The sequence below is a fragment of the Panthera tigris genome, chromosome C1 (assembly GCF_018350195.1).
Source record: "Panthera tigris isolate Pti1 chromosome C1, P.tigris_Pti1_mat1.1, whole genome shotgun sequence".
Classification (NCBI taxonomy): domain Eukaryota; kingdom Metazoa; phylum Chordata; class Mammalia; order Carnivora; family Felidae; genus Panthera; species Panthera tigris.
This window is the reverse complement of record NC_056667.1, coordinates 53,770,683-53,795,772: the sequence shown is the minus strand read 5'-3', so window position 1 is coordinate 53,795,772 and position 25,090 is coordinate 53,770,683. Positions and strand designations below refer to the sequence as shown.

At 38.8% G+C, this 25,090-nt stretch overlaps 1 protein-coding gene and 1 long non-coding RNA gene across 8 annotated transcripts in view; one reads left to right on the top strand and one right to left on the bottom strand.

Annotated features, from left to right (window-relative positions):
• The first annotated feature begins 1,375 nt into the window (after nt 1–1,375).
• Nucleotides 1,376–24,888, top strand: LOC122241420. The gene is made up of 3 exons (XR_006221554.1): nt 1,376–1,450; nt 12,825–13,005; nt 24,804–24,888. It is a non-coding gene; the product is annotated as an uncharacterized LOC122241420 (long non-coding RNA).
• LEPR (leptin receptor) overlaps nt 23,034–25,090 on the bottom strand; it is a 189,374-nt gene continuing 187,317 nt past the window's right edge. For all 7 annotated transcript variants that reach the window (XM_042997492.1, XM_042997493.1, XM_042997489.1 and 4 more), the window contains one exon: nt 23,034–25,051. In XM_042997492.1, coding sequence (XP_042853426.1) covers nt 24,224–25,051 — 828 coding nt within the window. In that variant the 3' untranslated portion in view covers nt 23,034–24,223. The remainder of the gene's footprint in view (nt 25,052–25,090) is intronic.

Here is a 25,090-nt window from a genome sequence, read left to right as displayed (position 1 = left end):
TGGTTTCTGCACAGGTCATGATCACATGGTTGGTGAGATCCAGCCTTGAGTGGGGCTCTGTGATGACAGTGTGGAGCCTGCTTGGGATTCTGTTTCTCTCCCTCTCTCTCTGCCCCTCCCCTGCTTGTGCACTCTCTCTCTCAAAATAAATAAACTTTAAAAAATGTTGATATACACAAGCCTCTCCAGTGGTAAAAAAAAAAAAAAAGTCCTTGTCCCCCCCCCCCACTTCCCTCCCTTAATACTTGAACAGACACAGGTTTTCCCCACTATCTGAAAGTAGAGAGTTCCTATGAAAACCTTTCTATGGCATAAAGCAAAGAAGCAATTACCATTAATTTTTATGAAAGCAGTTTTGAGCTCTCCCAGACCCGAAAAAAAAACCTCTCATAGGCTTTTCGGATACATCAGGAAACATCTTGCCAAGAAACGCACAGAATCAATGGAGATAAAGCACAAATGCTCACAGACTCAGTTCAAAGCGATGGCGGCTTGACATGGAGATTCCAAGTGTAGTTCTGAGGGAAGGCGCTGGGTGGCGCCACTCTCCCCGCTGTGCACACTGCCTCCATTCAGGCTGGGTGCCAAATACACCCTGAAGGCTATTTTCATTTTTCACTTTTTTTTTTGTTTTTCATAGAAGCAAAAATCCTCTTTGGATTTCCCTCGGCTTTCAAAAACAGATACTAACACTGATCTTTCTTAAAAGTGAAGTGGCATAACACAGACTTTTGAATAGTGGGCGACACCTGTAATGTCTGTTTCTAGCCACTTACTTGAGATAATTTCTCATGGCAATGGAAAAAGAGGTTGGAGTGAGGGCGGGGCAATTACGACGAGGGAGGAGGACTAGGGACAGAGGTAGTGGCAGGAGATCGTGGGTGAGGCCGGAATGAGAACAGGTAGGGACATAAGGACATTGCCAGATCTCTAGACTCCAGAGCCAGCAGCATGCCAGCCCAGCCAAGCTAGCGATGGCATTAGGGAGGCCAAAGAGCTCTGCCCCTGTCTCCAGACTGCTGATGTGAGTTGCGTTACTGAAACACAGCTGCCCTTTTCTGCCCTCCCATCTCCTGCCTGGGACACCCACGTCCATCCTACCCACAGCAAAAAAGTCCCAGGAATGTAGGTCTCTGCTTAGGGAACTTTTTTTAGTTAAAAAAGATTACACCAGTAATAAATATTCCCTATAGAAAAATATTCTCATCACCCTCAGATAAACATTGTTTGATATTTGGTCTTTTACCAGAAATTTTACATTCTTGGCATATGTGTGAATATATGTATTCCCCAGATTCCGGGTGGAAAGACAATGGGCAGTGTTCTAAAGTCGTTAATGGATAGTGTCCATTAACCATTTCCCTAACTGTTCCTTGAACAATATGGAGTCTAAGTCTGAGAACCCTGCTGACTTCGACGACACACCTAGCTGAGGCCCTGGTATAACCAGGTCAGCTGCTTGTAGATTCTCTAGTGGTACACACACCCCAGATGAGGGGGCTTTCTCTTGAGTAAGTCCATGGGCAGAGTTTTAGCCAGTGGAGTCCTAGTTTTAGCCAGTAAGAAGGCCCCAAATCCTTGGGACGATTTCAGGCTCTCAGTGTGTTCCAAATGGGTGGACTGCAGGGAACAAGCATTTTGCAGGGGACTGGGGTGGCTGGGGGTGGTAAGACGGGGCGGGGGGGGGGGGTAGGTTTGGTGAAGGAGAAGAAGGAAAAAAAGTTAAAAAGTCTCATTTGAAAAATGCCCACGGGCGACAGTCAGGCACAGCTGCGCCCCCCATTGAACCATTCACTTCCTTTATTGTTTTTAAAGTTTATTTATTTGGGGGAGGGAGAGAGAGAGAGAGCGCGCGAGCCCACTGTGAACAAGGGAGGGGCAGAGAGAGAGAGAGAGGAGAGAGAGAATTCCAAGCAATCTCTGCCTGCTGTCAGCACAAAGCCAGATGTGGGGCTCGAATCCACTAACAGTGAGATCATGACCCGAGCTGAAATTAAGAGTGGGGCTCTCAGCCGACTGAGCCACCCAGGCGCCTCGTCCATCTCCCTTATATCAGAGGTTTCAAGGACCCAGGGGAGAGGCCTCCCTGCCTGCATCCTGTTGGTGGGCTGGAACTTGAGACTCAGAGGCAGAGGTCCTTTACTCAGAACTTTTCTGAAATACCTGAAGAAACGGACAAGCCAAGGGTCTAAAACAAACTCCTTCAGAAGAACTGCAGGGGACGCTGTAGTCACCCTGCTGGCCTGAGCTGGCAGAGTGAGCTGAGCAACGACAGTGTGAAGCTACTTTTTGCCTTCCCATAGACGACCAGCAGGGGGCAGCAGAGCACAACGCAAATCGGGACCAGCCCAGGACTGTTTCCTAAACCCTTGGAGATTTGGAATCCAAGGATCCTCGGTCCTCACCCACAGCTATTCCAGTTTTCACACCCCAGTTAGGAGAGCTTTCCTATGAGAAGCACACTATTTGATAAGCTGCTTTCGATATTTATATGCCTTTAGGCCCGATTCCTTTCCTTACTCAGCCACTTACTAGTCCTGACTTGTTGGAAAATTTACTAAGCCCCCATTTCCTCGCCGGGGTTATTAACCATTATGAGGATTAAAATAAGAGGACGGTGTTAAGTCACCAGCACAACACTGGCCATAGGAAAGTCCTCAGTAAATGCCAGTGATCTTGCCCCATCCAAGACAACATAAAGTGAGATGAATAAAGAGGTCATCTATTATAAGGAGGTGTGTCATTTCAAATGTTTAAAAGAGAGAATGACTCTCAAGCCAAAGTTTTTTTTGTTGTTAACTTATTTTTAACTCCCAAAGCAGTGTCAACACTTCTTTGTCCTAAACTTTTCACTCAAAAATTTTGTTCAGTGTCATTAAGTGAAAATTTACCAAAGACCTACTAGGTACCAGGCACTATCATAGATACTGGAGGTACAAATATAAGTAAAACACTTGATTTGTTAATATTTCCTTGAAGATTTTGTGTCTCTATTTATGTTTGTGGTTTTCTTTCCTGTAATAGCTTTGTCTGGTTTTGATATTAGGGCGTTTTAGCCTTTTAAGATGAGTTAGGAAGTATTTTCTCCTCTCTTTATTCTGGAAGAGATGGTGCAGAATTGGTACTATCTCTTCCTTTAAGCTTTGTAGAATTCACCAATGAAAACCTCTGGGCCTAGAGGGGTTTTTTTGTGGGAAGATTTTTAAGAACAAATTCAATTTCTTTAATAGATATAGAACTAGTCAGTTAAGTATTTCTTTCTTACTAAACTTTAGCTATTTGTGTCTTTCAAAGAATTGATCAAGTTTATGAAGTCTCCAAATTTTGATTATGTGCTACTCTGAGCTTTTGAACAGACAGCACAGTGGGCAGAAAATAATACCTAGAAATTGGCTGCCTTTGAAATGCACCTGGCTTAAGATGTGGTAAGGAGAATTGTGATTCTGAGATTTTTTTTTCCTTGATAATACTGTTTATTGTCCACTGACCAAGTCATCACTCAAGAATGATACAAAGCATGGGAGACAGACACAGTTGCTTGTCAACGTTCAACAGCTCTTACGTGTTTGCAGCACAGGAAAGTCACAGACTTCATATTCCAGCAAAAACACGTTGCCCAAAAATTAAAACAAAACAACAACAAAACAAAAACAAGCAAAAACAAACACAATCAAACAAAGCTTTAAATTATGGCAGCAAGTCTGATATTTCTTAGTACTTATCAAGCAAAGATTTGGAAATAACTACAATGTAAACTTCATTTTCAATATTTTGAGTTGCATGCATGAAGACAAGAATGGCTTCTGGCAATTCCATATGTATTTGTTTCGGGAGGGAAATGATGGATTTACTTTGTTTCAGGCACTGTCCTAGGCATCAAGGATATATAATTGAGAGAACAATACCATGCCCTCCTAAAGCTTAAAAGCTTATATGGTAGTGAAATATACAAACAAGAAAGTAAGCAAAATAAACATTAATATAACTTTAGTTAGAGAATAGGTTTTTTTTTAATGAAAAGAAAGAAAATGACCTGAAAAGTCACAACTTTAGAATAGTTTGGTCTTGAACGGTCTCTGAGGTGAGGAAATTAATTCAAGCAGAGCCCTGCCTGAAGTAAGTCAGGGACCCATGCAAACATGGGGAGAACAACATTTATAGTTGACAGGTACTAAGTGAAAACCAGACTGCCATGTTCTGAGAATCTGACTTTACCATGTTCTTATCCAGGTTAATGTATTCGACCTCTTGACAAGGATTTTGGTGTGTACTTCTTTGTATATGGGTTTTCTTTAGCTTCGTTCTCTTTTTAGTGCAGCTCATTTTTATATCTACACATTCCTGCCAAGTTGGAAGAAATGTAGTTTTTTTATTTCTACAAAAACACCAAACTTATGAATCTCTACTTTTTTCAGCTGAGAGGAAACTAAAAAAATCTCTCTATGCTTCCTTATCTATTCTTTTCCTCTTTTCCCACACTTCTCTTTGCAGAAAGCTAACCTGTATGGACTGTATCAACAGGGTTCCATGCCTTCTTTCCCTGGTTGGGTTTGACTAACTGAACCTCTGGGAGGAAAGTGGAGGGAGGGGAGGGGAACAACATAGAGGTAGTTTTTCCTTTGGTTCTCTCCCTGTCTAGAGCTGAAAGGCCTCCAGCTTTCTGTGTCCCTCAACTTCAGTTGAGCTCACTGCTTCTCTCAGAGTGGCTCTTTCTTTTATTATGTTCTCTGGCAGGAGCTCAGTGCACTCATCTTTTGGGGCCCAGGGGTGGTAGCAGTTTGGCTGTTACTTCCTTGACATCCTTCTGAAAAAAGAGAGTCCAAAGTCTTAGAGAAATAGGTAAGCTGGAATGGATCTATTATGTGCAACCTGCTCAACCATCCTTGTCATACCTTCCTCTAAAGACCAGAGGATACTCCTTCACCAGTTAAAAAATGTCTACCTGAGGCGGAGGAGCCAAGATGGAGGAACAGCATGGAAGTTTTTTGTGTGTCTCGCATCCATGAAATACAGTGAGACCAACACTAAACCATCCTGCACACCTTGAAAACTGATTTGAGGATTAACACAACAATCTGCACAACCTGAACCACAGAATTCAGCAGGTTAGCGGCACGGAGAGGAGAACTTGGGGAGTGAGAAGCCACAGCAGGTAGGGAGCTGCTTTTGCTGGTAGAGAGAGGACAGAGACAGCGGGGTGGGGAGGGAGGATACGGGAAAAGCACCCCTCCCCAAAAGCAGCTGGAGAGAAAGTGGAAAAATGGAAACAGCCACAGGGACTAAACTAAAAAAGGAGAAAGAAGAAAGGAGAAAGGAGAGGGTTTAAATTCCATTAAGACTATAAACAGGGGGAGCACAGAGTCTGAAACTCCGCAGCTCAGCTCGATACCTGGTGGTGCTCTGGTGGGAAGGGCGAATCCCCAGGAGCAGAGTGGGGTCCTGGAGGTTCTCGGGACACATGGGGAAAAGTGGTTCCACTGGTGGAAGTACATTTGGTAGAGACTGTTGAAGCCACCTGGTCCCAGCAGACCCCATAAAATGGCCACATTTGCTGGTGCTGGAACAAGGTTGTTAAGGGTGAAGCCTGGTGCCAGATGTGTATTGTGATCTTCCATAATCCCTGAAACACTGTTGCTACAGTATCTCGCGAACTTTTTCTGGGGCGGGCTGGCACCTGGCCACAGTCTTGGGACACCAGCAGCAGCAGGGCCCTGTGAACTTTCCTGGGTGCGGCCAGCATTCAGCCATTGCTCAGTGAGACCCTCCGCAGAGGGGCTGTCATTCAAAATGGAAGGAGAGATAAAAAGTTTCCCAGACAAACAAAAATTAAAGGAGTTTGTGACCACTAAACTAGCCCTGCGAGAAATTTTAAGGGGGACTCTCTGAGGGGAGAAAAGATGAAAATATAAATACATACATACATACATACATACCAAAAGAAACAAAGATTAGAAAGGACCAGAGAACACCACCAGAAATTCCAACTCTACAAGCATCATAATGGCAATAAATTCATATCTTTCAGTATTCATTCTAAACGTCAATGGAATCAATGCTCCGATTAAAAGACACAGGGTAACAGAATGGATAAGAAAACAAGACCCATCTATATGCTGTTTACAAGAAACTCACTTTAGACCTAAAGACACCTTCAGATAGAAAGTAAGGGGATGGAGAACCATCTATCATGCTAATGGTCAACAAAAGTAAGCCAGAGTAGCCATACTTATATCAGTCAATCTAGACTTTAAAATAAAGACTGTATCAGGAGATGCAGAAGGGCATTATATCATAATCAAGGGGTCTATCCACCAAGAAGACCTAACAATTGTAAACATTGATGCACCAAATGTGAAAGCACCCAAATATATAAATAAATTAATCACAAACAAAGAAACTCTTCATTAGTAATACCATAATAGTAGGAGACTTCAACACCCCACTCACAACAATGGACAGATCATCTAATCAAAAAATCAACAAGGAAACATGGCTTTGAATGACACACTGGACCAGATGGACTTAACAGATATATTCAGAACATTTCATCCTAAAGCAGCAGAAAATACATTCTTCTCCATTGCACATGGAACGTTCTCCAGAATAGACCATATACTGGGAGACAAATCAGCCTTCAGCAAGTACAAAAAGATCGAGATCATACTGTGCATATTCTCAGACCACAACACTATGAAACTCGAAATCAACCACAAGAAAAAATTTGGAAAGGTAACAAATACTTAGAGACTGAAGAACATCCTACTAAAGAATGAATGGGCTAACCAAGCAGTTAAAGAGGAAATTAAAAAGTATATGGAAGTCAATGAAAATGATAATACCACAACCCAAAACCTCTAGGACGCAGCAAAGGCAGTCCTAAGAGGAAAGTATATAGCAATCCAGGCCTTTCTAAAGAAGGAAGAAAGATCTCAATTACACAACCTAACCTTACACCTTAAAGAGCTGGAAAAAGAACAGCAAATAAAACCCAAACCAGCAGAAGACAGGAAATAATAAATATTAGAGCAGAAATTAGTGCTATTGAAACCAAAAAAAAAAAAAAAAAAAAAACCAAAAACAGTAGAACAGATCAATGAAACCAGAAGCTGGTTCTTTGAAAGAACTAACAAAATTGATAAGCCACTAGCCAGTTTGATCAAAAAGAAAAAGAAAGGACCCAAATAAATAAAGTCAAGAATGAAAGAGGAGAGATCACAACAAACACAGCAGAAATAAAAATAATAAGAGAATAGTATGAGCAATTATATGCCAATAAAATGGGCAATCTGGAAGAAATTAACAAATTCCTAGAAACATACACTACCAAAACTGAAACAGGAAGAAATAGAAAATTTAAACAGACCCATAACCAGTAAGGAAATCGAATTAGTAATCAAAAATCTCCCAAAAACCAAGAGTCCAGGGCCAGATGGCTTTCCAGGGGAATTCTACCAAACATTTAAGGAAGACTTAACACCTATTCTCTTGAAACTGTTCCAAAAAATAGAAATGGAAGGAAAACTTCCAAACTCTTTCTATGAAGCCAGCATTACCTTGATTCCAAAACCAGACAGAGACCCCACTAAAAAGGAGAACTATAGACCAACTTCCCTGATGAACATGGATGCAACAATCTTCAACAAGATATTAGCCAAACAGATCCAACAATACATTAAAAAAATTATTTACCACGACCAAGTGGGATTTGTTCCTGGGATGCAGGGCTGGTTCAATATCCACAAAACAATTAACATGATTCATCACATCAATAAAAGAAAGGACAAGAACCATATGATCCTCTCAATAGATGCAGAGAAAGCATTTGACAAAATACAGCATGTTTTCTTGATAAAAACACTCAAGAAAGTAGTGATAGAAGGATCATACCTCAAGATCATAAAAGCCACACATGAAACACCCAACGCTAATATCATCCTCAATGGGGAAAAACTGAGAGCTTTCCCCCTAAGGTCAGGAACAAGACAGGGATGTCCACTCTCACCACTGTTATTCAACATAGTATTGGAAGTCTTAGCCTCTGCAATCAGACAACACAAAGAAATAAAAGGAATCCAAATCCACCAGGAGAAGGTCAAACTTTCACTCTTCACAGATGACATGATACTCTGTATGGAAAACTCAAAATATTCCACCAAAAAACTGCTAGAATTGATTCATGAATTCAGCAAAGTTGCAGGATATAAAATCAACGCACAGAAATCAGTTGCATTCCAACAATGAAGCAACAGAAAGAGAAATCAAGGAATCGATCCCATTTACAGTTGCACCAAAAACCATAAGACACCTAGAAATAAATATAACCAAAGAGGTGAAAAATCTATACACTGAAAACTATAGAAAGCTTATGAAAGAAATTGAAGAAGACACAAAAAATGGAAAAAGATTCCATGCTCCTGGATAGGAAGAAAAAATATTGTTAAAATGTCAATACTACCCAAAGCAATCTACGTATTCAGTGCAATCTCTATCAAAATAACACCAGCACTCTTCACAGAGCCAGAACAAATAATCCTAAAATTTTTATGGAACCAGAAAAGACCCTGAATAGCCAAAGCAATCTTGAAAAAGAAAACCTAAGCAGGAGGCATCACGATCCTGGACTTCAAGCTGTACGACAAGGCTGTAATCATCAGGACAGTATGGTACTGGCACAAGAACAGACACTCAGATCAATGGAACAGAATAGAGAACCCAGAAATGGACCCACAAACATGGCCAACTAATCTCTGACAAAGCAGGAAAGAATATCCAATGGAATAAAGACAGTCTCTTCAGCAAGTGGTGCTGGGAAAACTGGACAGCGACATGCAGAACAATGAACCTGGACCATTTTCTTACACCATACACAAAAATAAACTCAAAATGGATGAAAGACCTAAATGTAAGACAGGAAGCCATCAAAATCCTTGAGGAGAAAGCAGGCAAAAACCTCTTTGATCTTGCCCGCAGCAACTTCTTACTCAACATGTCTCCAGAGGCAAGGGAAACAAAAGCAAAAATGAACTATTGGGACCTCATCAAAATAAAAAGCTTCTACACAGTGAAGGAAACAATCAGCAAAACTAAAAGGCAAGCAACAGAATGGGAGAAGATTTTACAAACGACGTATCAGATAAAGGGTTAGTATCCAAAATCTATAAAGAACTTATCGAACACAACACCCAAAAACAAATAATTCAGTGAAGAAACGGGCAAAAGACATGAATAGACACTTCTCCAAAGAAGACAGCCAGATGGCCAACTGACACATGAAAAAATGCTCAACATCACTCATCATCAGGGAAATACAAATCAAACCACAATGAGATACCACCTCACACCTCTCAGAATGGCTAACATTAACAACTCAGGCAACAATAGATGTTGGTGAGGATGCAGAGAAAGAGGATCTCTTTTGCATTGTTGGTGGGAATTCAAGCTGGTGCAGCCACTCTGGAAAACAGTATGGAAGTTCCTCAAAAAACTAAAAATAGAACTACCCTACGACCCAGCAATTGCACTGCCAGGCATTTATGCATGGGATACAGGTGTGCTGTTTTGAAGGGACACATGCACCCCCATGTTTATAGCAGCACTATCAACAATAGCCAAAGTATGGAAAGAGCCCAAATGTCCATGGATGGATGAGTGGATAAAGAAGTTGTGGTATATATATATACAATGGAGTATTACTCAGCAATCAAAAAGAATGAAACCTTGCCATTTGCAACTAGATGGATGGAATTGGAGGTATTATGCTAAGTGAAATTAGAGAAAGACAAAAATCATATGCCTTCACTCATATGAGGACTTAAAGAGCCAAAACAGATGAACATAAGGGAAGGGAAACAAAAAGAATATAAAAGCAGGGAGGGGGACAAAAGAGAAGAGACTCATAAATATGGAGAACAAACTGAGGGTTACTGGAAGGGTTGTGGGAGGGGGGATGGGCTAAATGGGTAAGAGGCGCTAAGGAATCTACTCCTGAAATCATTGTTGCACTATATGCTAACTAATTTGGATGTAAGTTATAAAACAAAAACAAAAACAAAAACAAAAAAAAACACTGTCTTCCTGAAGGGGCCCCTGCATCTGGAAGAGTTCTGTGGTGACTGTTTTCTGAGGCTGAGGCTGGAAATGACCATACAGTATGATGCAATGGAATTGGGTTCCTGATTTACCCACATGCTTACTAATTTATTCGATGAAGGATACTGGCGTGGGAGGGGCCAGATGATGGCACTTAAGAATCAGTGATAAGGTGGCACAAATAAGGAAGGTAGGAAAGACAGGAAGTTAATCAGAGTGTTTAAAAGTAGCCTTAAACTAGCAAAAGAAAGAAGATAGATAGGAAAATAAAGAACAAAAGAATAAAGATTAAAGCATGAGAATCAATATCTTTTTTCATTGAATTTGGGAGGAAAGCTGTCTACATTTTGTGCAGTCATCTACTTGGTTTGAAGGACTTGGGTGGGAGCTGTCACCCTTCTGGGAGACCATCAGTTTCTAGAGGATAAGAACCCTCAGCTTGAGATCTGGTAGGAGTACCCACTGCAGCTCCCAGGTGGTTAATGGTGGCATTTATCTTTGCAATTGTCCTTAGATGGTGGAGGAGTTCCAAGGGCTTCCCCTTGGCCTTTCCAACCATAATGGCCCCCACTCCTTGGGACAGAAAACAAACATGGTGATTCTGACCGTTACAAACAAAGTCTATTTTCACTATATAATCTGGGACTGGGTAAAGAAGCACAAGATAAATCTGAGGCTCAGGCCAAGACTCCACCTCTCAGTGATCTCCATAAACTCTATCCTGTGAAACACAGGGGTGTTTCTGATCTCTGGGAATCAGTGAAAATTCAGACCCAGTATATAGTCATCCCTGGAAGAACTGGGAATTTCCCTGTCCCCATTGCACCATTAATTTGATAAATGGCTACAGTCGTTCTCAGTTGGGAGTCTTTGGTTCTGCAAACTGACTTAGTTCTAGGAACTTGGTAAGAAGCTGTGAATCTCTACAGTGGGTCCTCATGTCTTCTCAGCAAACCCCCAATTTTCTTCCTATATATGTCAAGCAACACCTTACGAGGTTGTCCATCTACTTCATTTTTAGAGGCCCTGGGATCAGTTAGCCACGACTGCAGAACACTGTGGTTAGAACAATCTGGCAATTCTATATTCCCTATCAAGTTAGCAGGTATGATACCACAGAAGAGGAAAGAATATTTTTGGTTAAAGATCTGAGGATGAGCTCATTCTTAGGCTAGAACATGAGAAATGCCTGAGGATTATTAGAGGTCCCACTATTTGGGTTTATTGATTTCTAGGGAGAGGTTATGAATTTGTGATAAGGATTAAGGTTTACATTTTAATGTCTATATCAACAAAATATTTACAAAGTTATCCTTTCACAGAGAAATTTCTCCTTGTGAGTTAGTCAACATCTTTATTATTGTCTGATACAGTCAGTTTACCCACATGCTTACTAATTTATTTGATGAATCTCACTCTGTCCTGCGTTCCATTTCTTTCTTATCAGTATCATACGGTGGTTCCTCCAGTGAAGGTCTATGCATGGTAAACGCTAAGTACATTGTTATTTTCTCTCATGACATTACAGATATTATTCTATTCTGGTTTCCCCCCCATCTTGTCTCTGTCATTCAACACAAACCTATAAAAACACCGTCCTGACCTGATTCAAACCAAGTCATCCAAAGCTAAATTTAAGCTTCCACTAACATCTTGCCATTACTACAGAGCCAAAGGCTACATTTTTCAATGTGTACATTCCTTGGCATATGCCTTCGAAAAGATGTTACTCCTTAAGTACATAACATTTCACGGGTAATGATCCTAATTTGTTAGCTATTTTAAACAGGATTAACATTACATATTTATAAGGGATTTTTACTTTAGAAAACAAATTTTCTCATGTGTAATGCATTAGAGTCATATATTTTTCTGGCTTTAGGTGTATATATTTCTGACGACGTTAAGGGTGACACAGCTGACCCGCATCTCTTATACCCCCAGGTACTCTCTGGCATGAATCTCTTCCTTCTAGGCCTGATATTTCTCCCTAAAACTTTTCTCTCTCTTCTACTGTGCTGTAGTCCCCACAGCCATAGCACCTCTGTTAATCTCCTTATTCTCCAGCACTCTTGGCCAATACATCTGGCTGAGCTATTGACTCCAGCTGTAAATCTCAACTGGGAGCAGTTTGTTTGCCAGGACTTTATGACCAGAGAATGCAGCACAGACAGTGTTGTACCAGGCAGTGCTGGACACATTTTGCTGACTTTGCTGCAAGGAAAAACGAGGGAACTGGAAGCTGTTGATTTGCTACAAGAACTCCAGTGGGTCAGTTGCCCTGGAGAAAATAATTAACATTTTTCACCTTGGGTGCCCTCTACTGCAGATGTATCACATCCCAGTTCAGGAAGAATAACCACCTCCCACGAACCTCTCATCCACTCATCCACTTCACCAAGATTTCATTTCCTTACAGCATTTTTCTACTTGAACGGCCTCATTTATGAAATAGGAATCATCCCTTCCTCAGATGTTTTGACAACACTGGGAAGTTTGAAGGCTGTAATGATGTTGTATGTCAGGGATCTGGGGATGCTGTAGAGCACACGGCACTCAGGAGGACCTTCTACCTTAAGTTCCCTCCCACTCCCATCCCAGGGAAGAGGCAACAGGTAATTGTTTCCATGGTGAGAGACAGTGACAAGAACCACAGGCATCTAAGCATAAAGACCGTACAGTAGTAGTGCTGGAAATTACTGAAACTAATTACACTCTCTTCTTCTCTTGTCTAGACTGGGGAATGCAGAGAAGCGCTTGAATCTACACCTATTCAGAAACAGAGATGCCACAAGAGGCAGCCTGAGTGGGGGTTGGGACAGAAATAATGAAGTTACCATCGTCTGGCACTGCCTCAGGCTCCAACTAACACCCAGCTCCAGCTCCAATCTCGAGTGGAAGTACTTATCCAGATAGGTAGGTGCTTGTGGATCATGGAATATGGACTATGAAGAGGGGCTGGAATATGAAGAGGGGCCGACCTGGAGCCCAGCCTCTCAGTCTAAGGCAATTAAGAGTTATTTTTTTTAAGTAAACCTAAAGTATTCTCATTTGTTCTGTGAAATAACATCAGTTCTGCAGAGGTGAAAAATTTCACACTCAGTGGCAACCAACTCAAAGTGGTGAGTAGGGAAGATTCTAGCACATAAAAATTTCTTGAGTTTGGGAGATTTGTGGTAGGTTTGAAATAGTAAGGTTGATAAAGTGTCTCTCTTGCAGCTTCCTTGTTCCCAGAATATTGGGAAACACACCACAGGAAATCTAGCTGGGTAAGGTTATTTTCTGAAAATAAATACTTATTTCCTTAAAATGGCATAAATATTCTTTGAAATCAAAAGAGCTTCTCTTACTCAGAAATATGAAACATATTAAGGTATAAGACGGGGTCTAAGACTGAATAAAGTACAACCCGAAGGTATCTGTATACTTAAAGCAGAAAGTGGGTAGACTAGATATTCTCAGACAGATATCCCACTGCAAAACAGCTACTATCCGATAAAAAATTAATGAAACCTTCAAGGCCAAAAGTCTTGGACATAGATTGAAAAATTCTTGAAACCAGAAAGACATGAAAACCAAAATTTGGATAATAAATTCAGAAAATAAAAATACAGAACACCCAGGTAAATTTGAGTTTCAAGGGAAAAAAATATATATATTGCAGGGGACATGCTCATACTAAAAAAAAAACTTTCATTATTTATCTTAAAATTGAATATAACTAAGTGGTCTGAATTTTATCTGACAATTTTATCCCAGAGCCAAATGGTTAATGCTTATACGGCACTGGGAAATGAGGCTCTGTCATTGCAAACAATGGGAGCTAATCCTGAGAGCTTCAGGAAAAAACTAGGACCCTCTTTCTGTCCAAGGAAACCAACATAAAAATTTGCCTGTCTTTCTTACATCTCTAGGTAAAGGAAAAAAATATGTAGCTCTAATAAGTCTCTTCATGAGAGATATGGAACTAGAATTCGAATTTGTATTTACAGTGTGGTGGATGAAACTGTAAACTGAGAAACTGAAGTTCTAAAAGATTGGTAGTACCCTGATGCCAGGCAGAAGAATATGCAACCCACTCTAAGGAAAGGATCCTTAACTCAGATCTCTTAAAGATTCCAAAAATGAACTACAGCCAACTGATTCCATAATTAAAAACCCACAATTTAAAAAATATATATACAAGAGTAAACAAGTCACTATGAGTTAGAGCTAGCAGAGATAATCAGTTTAGAAGAACTAGGACTTCATTTTTTTTTTCAACTAGGACTTCAAATGTTGGCATTATCAGTTACAGAATATAAGACAATTACTAATAAGTTACATTAAAAATAGATGTTGAGATTTTAAAAAAATTTTTTAATGTTTATTCATTTTTGAAAGAGAGAGACAGACAGAGAGAGAGAGAGAGAGAGAGAGAATGAACAGGGGAGGGGCAGAGAGAGAGGGAGACACAGAATCTGAAGCAGGCTCCAGGCTCTGAGCTGTCAGCACAGAGCCCAAAGCGGGGCTCAAACCCACGAACTGTGAAATCATGACCTGAGTCAAAGTCAGCCGCTTAACCAACTGAACCACCCAGGCGCCTCAATAAAACTCACTAACTAACTAACATTGACAAAATATAATGAAAATGACTAAAAATTAATAACTCAGGCAACAACAGATGTTGGCAAGGATGTGGAGAAAGAGGAACGTTTTTGCACTGCTGGTGGGAATGCAAACTGGTGCAGCCACTCTGGAAAACAGTATGGAAGTTCCTCAAAAAATTAAAAATAGAACTACCCTAGGACACAGCAATTGTATTAATATGTATTTACCCAAAGGATACAAAAATGCTGATTTGAAGGGGCACATGCACCCCAGTGTTTATAACAGAACTATTAATAGCCAAAGTATGAGAGGAGCCCAAATATCCATCAACTGATGAATGGATAAGGAAGATGTGGTATGTATATACAATGGAATATTACTCAGCAATCAAAAAGAATGAAATATTGCCATTTGCAACAACATGGATGGAACTAGAGTGTATTATGTTAAGCAAAATAAGTCAGAGAAAGACAAATATCATATGATTTCACTCATATGTGGAATTTAAGAACAAAACAGATGAACATAGGGGAAGGGAAGCAAAAATAAGATAAAAACAGAGAGAGAGACAAACCACAAGAGACTCTTGAATACAGAGAACAAACTGAGGGTTGCTGCTGGGGTGTTGGGTTGGGGGGGCGGATGGCCTAAATGGGTGATGGCTGATAGGCATTAAGGAGGGTACCTGCTGGGATGAGCATTGGGTGTAATACATAGGTGATGAATCACTAAATTATATTCCTGAAATCATTATTTCACCCTATGTTAACTAACTTGGATTCCAATTTTTAAAAATGACTAGAAGACTTGAAGAAGAATTCCTCAAATTAAAAAATGTCATTGAAATTTGCAACTCAATAACCATTTGGTAAGGCTAGACTGCTCTAACAAAAACACCCAACAATAACTCAGTGTCTTAAAGGAGACATGCTGATTTTCTTCTCACATAATAGTCTAGGGGAACATTTGAGGGACACATTAAACTCCACTTCATTTGGCCATTCAGGGACACAGTTTCCTGCTTCATTATCCTCTACATCTTTATTTTCATCTACATTTTGGGGAGTGGGTGATCATGGGTTCCAGCTAGTCAGAAGGGAGAAGAGAGAACAGAGGAGGTATGACTAGATCTTACATTTCCATCCTGGAAGTGGTATACATCTTATCCAATCATGTTATATGGACCAGAACTTTGACTTAAGTATGCCCCTTTGCAATCTACCCTCTCACCTCTCCCAACCCACCCACTCCAGGCAAACACTGATCTACTTTCTCTAACATTACTTTGAATTTCCTCGAATTTCAAATACAAAAAATCATTTGGTAAGTACTCTTTTCCTTTTTTGGTCTGGCTTTTTTCATTCAGTAAAATTATGCTGAGATTCACCCATGTTACGGTGTATATTACAGATGAAGTATTTTAACTGTATTTCACAAATTTTGATAGGCAGCTCAATGCTGCTTTAAGAACCAAACCTTTTCCATTTTCCCCTCTGCCCTCCCCAGCATATTGGCTTGGTTTTCTCGTCTCTGTGGTTCTGATACTGTCATCTGCTATTCCAGCCGACTTTCGCTAATGGGGTCTGTGTCCTTGTGTAAGTGACTTTGTAAATAGCCATATGTTCCCCGGAATTTTGATGTCCTCTGGGTCTAGGTTGAAGGTGGATTTACCCAGAGACTATTCATATTTGCTTCCATGATGTACCTTAAAGCCTCAACCAATCTGGGGCTCTTGAAAGTAAATATTCTGTTTCTTTTTCTGGACTACAACAATGGTATAGATTCCAGTCCAAATCCAAAATCCATGTGAATGAAAATCTGAGGATAAAAATCTGAGTGGATACAAACTTGAGAGTATGTAGCTTTTTTTTTCCTTTTTATCTTTTCAATTTGGTCAGAATCAATGGCTGAGATAGGAATATAAGCCCTACCATCCTTCTCTGCAGGGCATGATTTTACTTCTGAGGTCTTCTATTTATGAAAAGTCTCCCCACTCTTTTTCTTCTGACATGTTTCCCTCTCAAAACTAGGCTATAGGTCATGGAGATCAGTTGACTCCAATGTTAGCATACTCCTCTGTACTTTACCTATTATTCCTTCAATGCAACCATACATTAAAATGATTTTTTTAATCTAGTGATTTTTTTTGGATATGCTATAATAGGGTAGATTTCTCATCTACTGTATTGCTGGATAAAGAAAGCTTTTAGGTTACTTTTGAGGAATAGACACATATATGCAAATAATAGCTATTTGCTAATAGATAGTTATTTTCAGATGTTATAGTGGGAGAATTAAAGCAGTATCTTCATGTTCTTTAAAGTGTACCATCATTTCCAGATGTTCTATACCTGAACAAATTTGATAACCACTGGTACATTAAAGAGATAAAAGCAACAGTGACAAATATTGTCGGAGGGCTAGTCCTTTATATGATAACCATATATTTTGTTTGTCAAAACTAGGACACTTATAAGAGTGAAAGGGGTCATTTCACTCTTATATGTGTGTGTGTGTGTGTGTGTGTGTGTGTGTATGTGTGTGTAAAGGAAGACTTGGACAGGTACAGTGGGATGCATAATCACCCTACTTATAACCCCACATCTAAAGCATGAAGTTTAGAGCACCTACACATTACTATTCCACAGTATCAAAGGCAGATTCTTGGAAGAATTTAATACTGCAGGTATGATATGAATTATTTCTATTATTTAGGAAGATACAAATAACAGTTTCCTCCCAAAGTTTTTAAATTGACAGGAAATGTTGGGCATCTAAATACCATTGTAATAATACTTTTCAATACTTTTAACTACAGTTGAAATGCCAACAGGATTATTTTTTTACAAAAGCTTAATGACACAAAAATTGCTCAGGAAAGAATATCAATGAAATATAATGAGCAGGGCTGAGGAATCCAGCCCTCCAGATATTAAAACATATTGAGTAGCTGATGGTAATTAATAAACTTGGTACCAGATGAAAACAGATTGAATAGTCAATGAAAAAGAATAGGAAGCCCAGAAATAAACACAAATATACTTGAGAATTAATAAATGATAAATGTGATGGGGCACCTGGGTGGCTCAGTTGGTTAAGCATCCAACTTCGGCTTAGGTTAATATCTTGCAGTTCATAAGTTTGAGCCCCATGTCGGGCTCTGTGCTGACAGTTCAGAGCCTGGAGCCTGCTTTGCATTCTGTGTCTCCCTGTGTCTCTGCCCCTCCCCCACTCATATCAAATAAACGTTGAAAAAAAATTTAAATAATGAATGATAAATGTGACATTTTATGTGTGCGGGGCGGGGGGAGGGCGGGGGGGAAGACTGTTCTCCCAGAACCAAATTGTGTTGTGACAACTGAGTAGCCCCTTGGGAAAAATAAAAGCTAGATAATCATTCCATTCCTTATACCAGAATTAATTCCAAATAAGTTAAAAACATTCATCCCCAAATAACAGCACAGAATACCAGAAAAAGTAGTTATTAAGCAGTCACAGTTGATCCACAGGACAAGAAACTTCTTTAGGATGAAGGGAAATTATCCCAGATGGAAGCACAGAGATGCAAGAAGGAATAGACTGCACTACAAAGGGCAAATTTGAAAGACTATTTACTGCTATAAGCAACAATACAACAACACTTTAGATGTTTATGAAATACATGGAAATAAGATATATGACAAAAATAGCAAAAATGGCAAGAGAGGGATTAGTTAAATATTACTTAAAACCGTCACATATTACAGAAGCACAAACTGAAACCACGAGAAACCGTTAAACAACCATCAGAATGGCTAACATTCAAAGGCTGACACTATCAGTGTTGAAACAGCAGGACCCTTCTACATTACCGATGGCAGTGTAAGTTAGTTCAACCATTACTTTACAGTATCTATTAAAGATAAATTAGGACCTAGCCTGCATTCAGCAATTTTACTCCTGGGTAAATACTCAAGGGGAAATGTGTAAGAAGTCACCAAAGGCTTGTGTACTTTACAGTGTATAAGCTGTATCTCAATTAAGAAAAACTAAGATCACGTATGTAAAAAATAATTACAAGAAATCAACAAAATGATAATAATTCAATAAGGAATAGGCAAATAATATGAAAGTAGAGAAAACCAAATGGCTTATAATGTGAAAATATGCTCAACTTCATTCAAGATGAAATTAACACATCAAAAAGATACTCAGACAATTTGAGTTGATTTCTTACACTTGCAACCAATAGTCCTGACAAGTAGATTTGCAAAACTATGCCAAGGCAATTATATACACAAATGTTCACTTCAGCATTGCACATAAAAAAAATAGTAAAAAACAAAACAAAACACAAATGTTTGCCAATTGTAAACTGTTTACATAAATCATTGTACTTTGATACAGAGGGACAGTATTAAACCACTACAAATAATGAAGTAGGTATATGTGGGTTTATATGGAAATATCACCAAGATATATTAAGGGAAAGGGGTAATTTTATGACAGCAAGCGAAATACAATTGCAACTCTATAAATTTTTCAAAAGATATGTGACTAATAATAACAGGAAATTTGGGGGAATAGGAACTGAGGGTTGGGAGGGGAGACACACTTATATTTTTTATCTTATAGTTCTCTGTACTGTTTGAAATTTTTCCAGTGTGTATTTTGTTCTATTCACATTTTAAAATCAGAAAGCAGGAAATAGAATGTATCTGAATACTAGCCCTCAAAGTGGTTAAAAATTCAAATTGCTTGAAGTCTAAATGACAAATATTCACAGATCACTAAATCAAGATTTCTTAAGGAAATAAAGACTCAAACCAAAGAGCTCTTTATGTTTAAAATGAGTAATTTGTTATCACAAGTGGCTATGATGCCAGGAAAAATCTGGTGTGGGGTGATGTATTGAGTAGATACCAGAGACAGTAACAATAAAGGGAAATACTTGCATCTAAAATGTTTTCAAACCCCTTTCAAAGCCAAGGCATTATATAAGTATTTTGAAGATATAAAGGCTAACAATGTATAAAAATTTTATATTAACTATTGACATAAACTACAAAGATTACTTCTTTATATTTTCTTTTTTTTTTAATTTTAATTTTTTTTTAACGTTTATTTATTTTTGAGACAGAGAGAGACACAGCATGAACGGGGGAGGGGCAGAGAGAGAGGGAGACACAGAATCGGAAGCAGGCTCCAGGCTCTGAGCCATCAGCCCAGAGCCCGACGCGGGGCTCGAACTCGCGAACCACGAGATCGTGACCTGAGCTGAAGTCGGACGCTTAACCGACTGAGCCACCCAGGCGCCCCTACTTCTTTATATTTTCAAATCTTTACTAAAAGCAATCATACAATAGATGAAGTAATTCTAAAATAACTTAAATACACAATAACTCTATTTGGACTTTCCATTTCTTAAAATTCTGACATCGCTCATGACTTATAATGATAAAAAAATGAAAATATTCACAGTCGTAAATTATCTTCCTTCTTTATGACTTTAGGAACATAAAGGAGAATTAGACTAATTACATTTTATAAAATGATTCTCAACACTTATAACATTTATTAAAGTACCAATGGTGACTAAAAGAAAGTAGTAACTGATACCAAATTTAATGACACGTTTTTAAAGTACAATATCTGCAATCTAGGTATTTCACTACAAAATTAGATATTTTCCAAATTCTTTCTCAGTTCCAGGGAATGACCATTATTTAAAATATCCTGTCAAGGGCCTCACAAAATTGAATTTAATGCCAAACATCTGAAGTGTAGTTAATTTTGAAAAATAGACATCTTCAGCAGCTTTCCAAAATAAATACTGATTGATAAACTTTGTATAAAAATAATTTGTTCAATATAAACACCCATGGAAACCATTTTTGATGCTCATACAAGTAACAAGTAACATGACTCAGTTCTAATGAAGACCTTTGTATTCTAAATTGCCCCCCCCAACATTGTGACTGTGTGCAGGCGTGCTTTACTGTTTTAATTTAGTTGTGCAAGATAAGGCAAAACTACTGACTTCTCTAGTTTTCTTTTGTAAATGCTTCTTCACATTTTCTTTGGTGACTATGTTTGCATTCTTTTCCTCAAACGCAGTTTTTCATAGTAGAGTGGACAATTTTGTGTTTTACATCTGACAGTGTGTTTTCTCAATAATAATTACTTTAGAAGAGTCCTTAACTATCAAGATGACCCTCAAAAGATGAACAGTGGAGCACATTTCTTTTTAAAACTACAGGAAGGAATTTGGAAAGAGGTCTTTTTCCATCCACGTCTAGGAGACATATGGTTGCAGCATGTCTTGATCCATTTAGCACGTTGTCCAACCCCACGTGGTCCCCATGGGCACAGCTCTGATGGCCTAGCCTGTATCCCATGCCAACCAAAGTAGTTTTGGAATCTGGCATCAGTTTGTGAAGGAAGTTTCTCTTCTCTCAGCATTTGTGTAGTCAAAGTGAATATTCCTAAGGGAATGTGACCATATGTTTGATATTTGGAAAGAGGGAGTTGGTTTTATTGGAAAGGGAAGAGAGAAGATAAACGCAGCTCATGCTCGGTGCCATAAAACCTTATTATAGGTCCAGAATCACCCACTGGTTTGCAAATTTCATCCAAGTCCTCTTACTACTTGAGACGAGGCTTAAAAATAAAAGAATACCTGTTCCTATTCCTCTTGTCCATATGTAGCCCATCTCCAAATGGGAACACAGGGCTCCGTGGGAGGCCCCTGCTGTTACTGATAACCACACCTTGATTTTTCTTCTTTGTTTTAGGGGGTTTAACAAAGGAAACATATAATCTCATTAACCCTGACAAGTGATTTGTCTTATGTTGAACCTTGAGGCCATATCCCAAATTATTAACTTCTGAATTTCTTTTCATCAAGTTCAGATTTAGAGAGACTGGTAACTTGTGTTGCAATTCAAGGCCTTAAGAGAAATACTCCAAATTCCAGATTTATCCTAAGTTTAAAAGTGCAAATCCATATTTCAGCTCTTCTCTCCCTTAAAAAATTTTTTTAAGGAATCTTTGGAAAGAAATGGAAAATATCAGACCATCCTGAAGTATAAAATGTTCTAAATTTACCTATATTTTTATTAAAACCCACTACTTAATGACAGATAATTTTCATAAAGACCCAATAATGTATAGTGATATATGCAGTGAAACAAACTTTCAAAAGTGAAAATCAGAGCCCTAACACACTGACAACAGATAGGATCTAAATCTATATATACCAATAGGCCAAACTCTACCATTCAGCCCTCTCCAAGAAAACAACTCCCTTGGCATTTCACTACTTGAGATGTTTTCATTTGTTTTTGGAACTGTGCACCGGGATGTCAATGATCTCGTTAATATATTGTTACTAAATTCCTTTAACTCAGACCTGCAGAACTACACTGGTGCTGGGACTTCTAAATTCACTGCCACATACACATAGCATGGTGAAATCATAGGCTGTTTGGAACATCTATCACTTTCTCTTCCCCATAGTCATATAGTCATGGGTCCCAGGCCACAGGAGACTGTTGGGTCTCAGTGGACATGCTCATTGTTTAATCTCTAACTTTATGCAGAATGGAGCAAAATGTAATTCTCCTATACTGCATCCTCAATTAAACTTCTATATTCTATGAGCAGCATTAAAAATAATGGTCAATTTTGCCAGAACTTCCATACATGCAATAATTTCTTTCTGTTTCTGAATATGTAAACCACTTAAAACATCAGTGAAAAAAAAATGTATTCTCTCAATTTATCTTTGTATAGAACTAAGGCTTTCATACCACACTCATAATTCAGTGAGTTGATGTGAGCCCTCTACCATTCTCTTGTGAGTCACCTATCTGTTGATGAGTATGTGAGATCCTGAGATATCTCAACAATCCTTATGGCATGAAACAACTTTATTGATTTCGAATTGGCAAATGATCATGAAGTGTGAAAAAAAATACCTGTTGTTTGGGCCCTGAGATCTTTGTCACTGTCTAGAACTTCTCATTTCATATGGCCACAACTAGAACAGAGATGGAGTGTAGGATTTTATCTAGGGTAACAGTAAAATCAGCAGGATCCTCTCTCAGGCCAAGTATGAAACTGGTGATGCTTAGCAATCTAATAGGCATATTTCTGAGTACTAAAGTATGTATTTTGATTATACTGATCATCTTGAAATTCTGATTTATTGACACTCAACATCTATCTCTGCAGGTTTCTTGATTAGTTTGTTGCTCAAAATGCTGTCTCGGAGCTTTCTTGCCATACCAAAAACTGAAACAAACAAGAAATATTAAAGTCTTTAAAGGCAAAAACAACATCTGTGTAATTCTCACTTCATTTTCACCCAGCATTATATATCCACTTAACAAATTTTATCTGCTTGTGAGTCATTTTTTTAATGGATGGCAATGTAAGGTATAGGTTTAAAACATAATCACTAGCATTAAAAGATCTCGGTTTAAATCTGGATTCTGGTTCCATTATACACTAACTCTGTGTCCTTGGGAAAATTACTTAATCTTCTAATCTTTAATAAGGGTGTTATAGCAGTACATGTCTCATACAATTATTTTAATAATTGATTGAGATAAAATATGGAAATCTTTAACACAGTGGGTGGTTATAAGAAAGAGAAGTGAGAAAAAAAAAGTGTACAAGCAAGTTGGAATCAGGGAAGACAATAATTCCAGAGTGATATACAGTAGCATTTAGTCATCTAACTGTATCAGAAAGCAACCACTGCAACGTCTTTTATAGGGAAGCGTTAAGACACACATTATGTTTTCAAAATGCTTTTGTTGTCATCAAAATACTGTTTGCATTCTAGTACTGCCATTCTGATAGGTAGTATCATTGCATGGTTATATTCGATATATAAAGATCAGCTTACTTGTCAGTCTTCAGAAGTATATCCCCCAGGCCAGATCTAAATCTGCAACATTTAGCGGACTGCCTACCACAGAGTAAGTGCTCAAGGCAAGTTTGTTAAATTGCAAAATCTTAAAATCACACAGTCAAGTGGCACAAATACATCACATACTTCAAAAATGTACGAGGATGCCTCTTATGTATAGACGTGTGTGTGTGTGTGTTTGTGTGTGTGTGTGAATCAGTTGAAAACAAAGACAACTCAAGATAAAACAACCATACCCTTGAAACAAGTTACATCCCACAGTGTCTTTCAAACTTAGGTATAATCGAGAAGATTAGCTCTTTCTACACAGGTCTAATGTTCGCCAAAGATGGTATTTGTTGGGTTCATTTCTAGCTAGAAACAAGCCATTGGAGATCTTCCTAGTGTAGCTTGTTAATGAAATCATTAGAAGAGTCAGTCTACATTGCCGGGCTCTTGAAGACTTTCTCTCATTTTTTGTCAATATTACTGAGCAATGACAGATACCTTTAATTTGGAAACACTCACTTTCAAGTTTGACTCTGACAGTTTTCCTTCCTCTCCCATATCCACAACCATGGTGGACTGTATTACATACACTTCATATGATTCACTGTAACATACATCTGAGATGTTTCTTGAATGAAATTAGACAGTTAGGTCACACATTGTGTTTTCCATTATCTTCCGAGTCTGAGTAGAACAAGTCTGAAACTGAGGCATGTAAGATACAAAAGTCTTCTGACCATTAGTTCCTAAACTGAAATGATTTTCTACAAGTTGTGAGCAAGTGTCCTGGAGGATTCTGATGTCAGTGAATAAACAATGGGCTGGGAACGGACACAACACTTGTGACTCATCAGTCAAAAACACACCACTCTCTCTTTTTTTGATTGAGGTGACCCCTAAATAATAGACAGACCTCTCACCATTATTTTCTTCAGGGAAATTTCCCTCAGGTTTCAAAAATTCATCCAATCCTTCTGAGAACGGAAGGTGTGGTGAAATTATATTGGGATGCTGATCTGATAATATAAAAAATGTCTGGGTTTCTATCTCCCATGAGCTGTTAGAGAAAGAATCCTTGGACAGAGAATTTTTGCTAGAGAAGCATTTGCTGACTGAACTGTGTATAAGCCCTTGCTCTGCATCAATGTCACTTGATTTAGAGCTGCTGAGTAGGGTAGCATATCTAACAGAGGGCTGTCTCCTGTTTTCATCCTCATAGGTTACCACGCTGCTCTCAAGCTCAGAGAAGTCAGCACTGTTGTGCTGGTCACTGATACAAATAGAACCCTTTTCAAGATCCGGAGTTGCCAAAAGTAGAGAGACCATAGTTGTTGGCACCATGTCATCTTTATTTTTCCATGTTGTGTCAACACTGACATCTTCTGAAATGGCTTCAGGCTCCAAAAGAAGAGGACCAAATATCACTGATTCTGTATGCTTGACAAAAAGATGCTCAAACGTTTCTGGCTAAAAGAAAAGACACATTTTAACGCTCAATTGTATTAT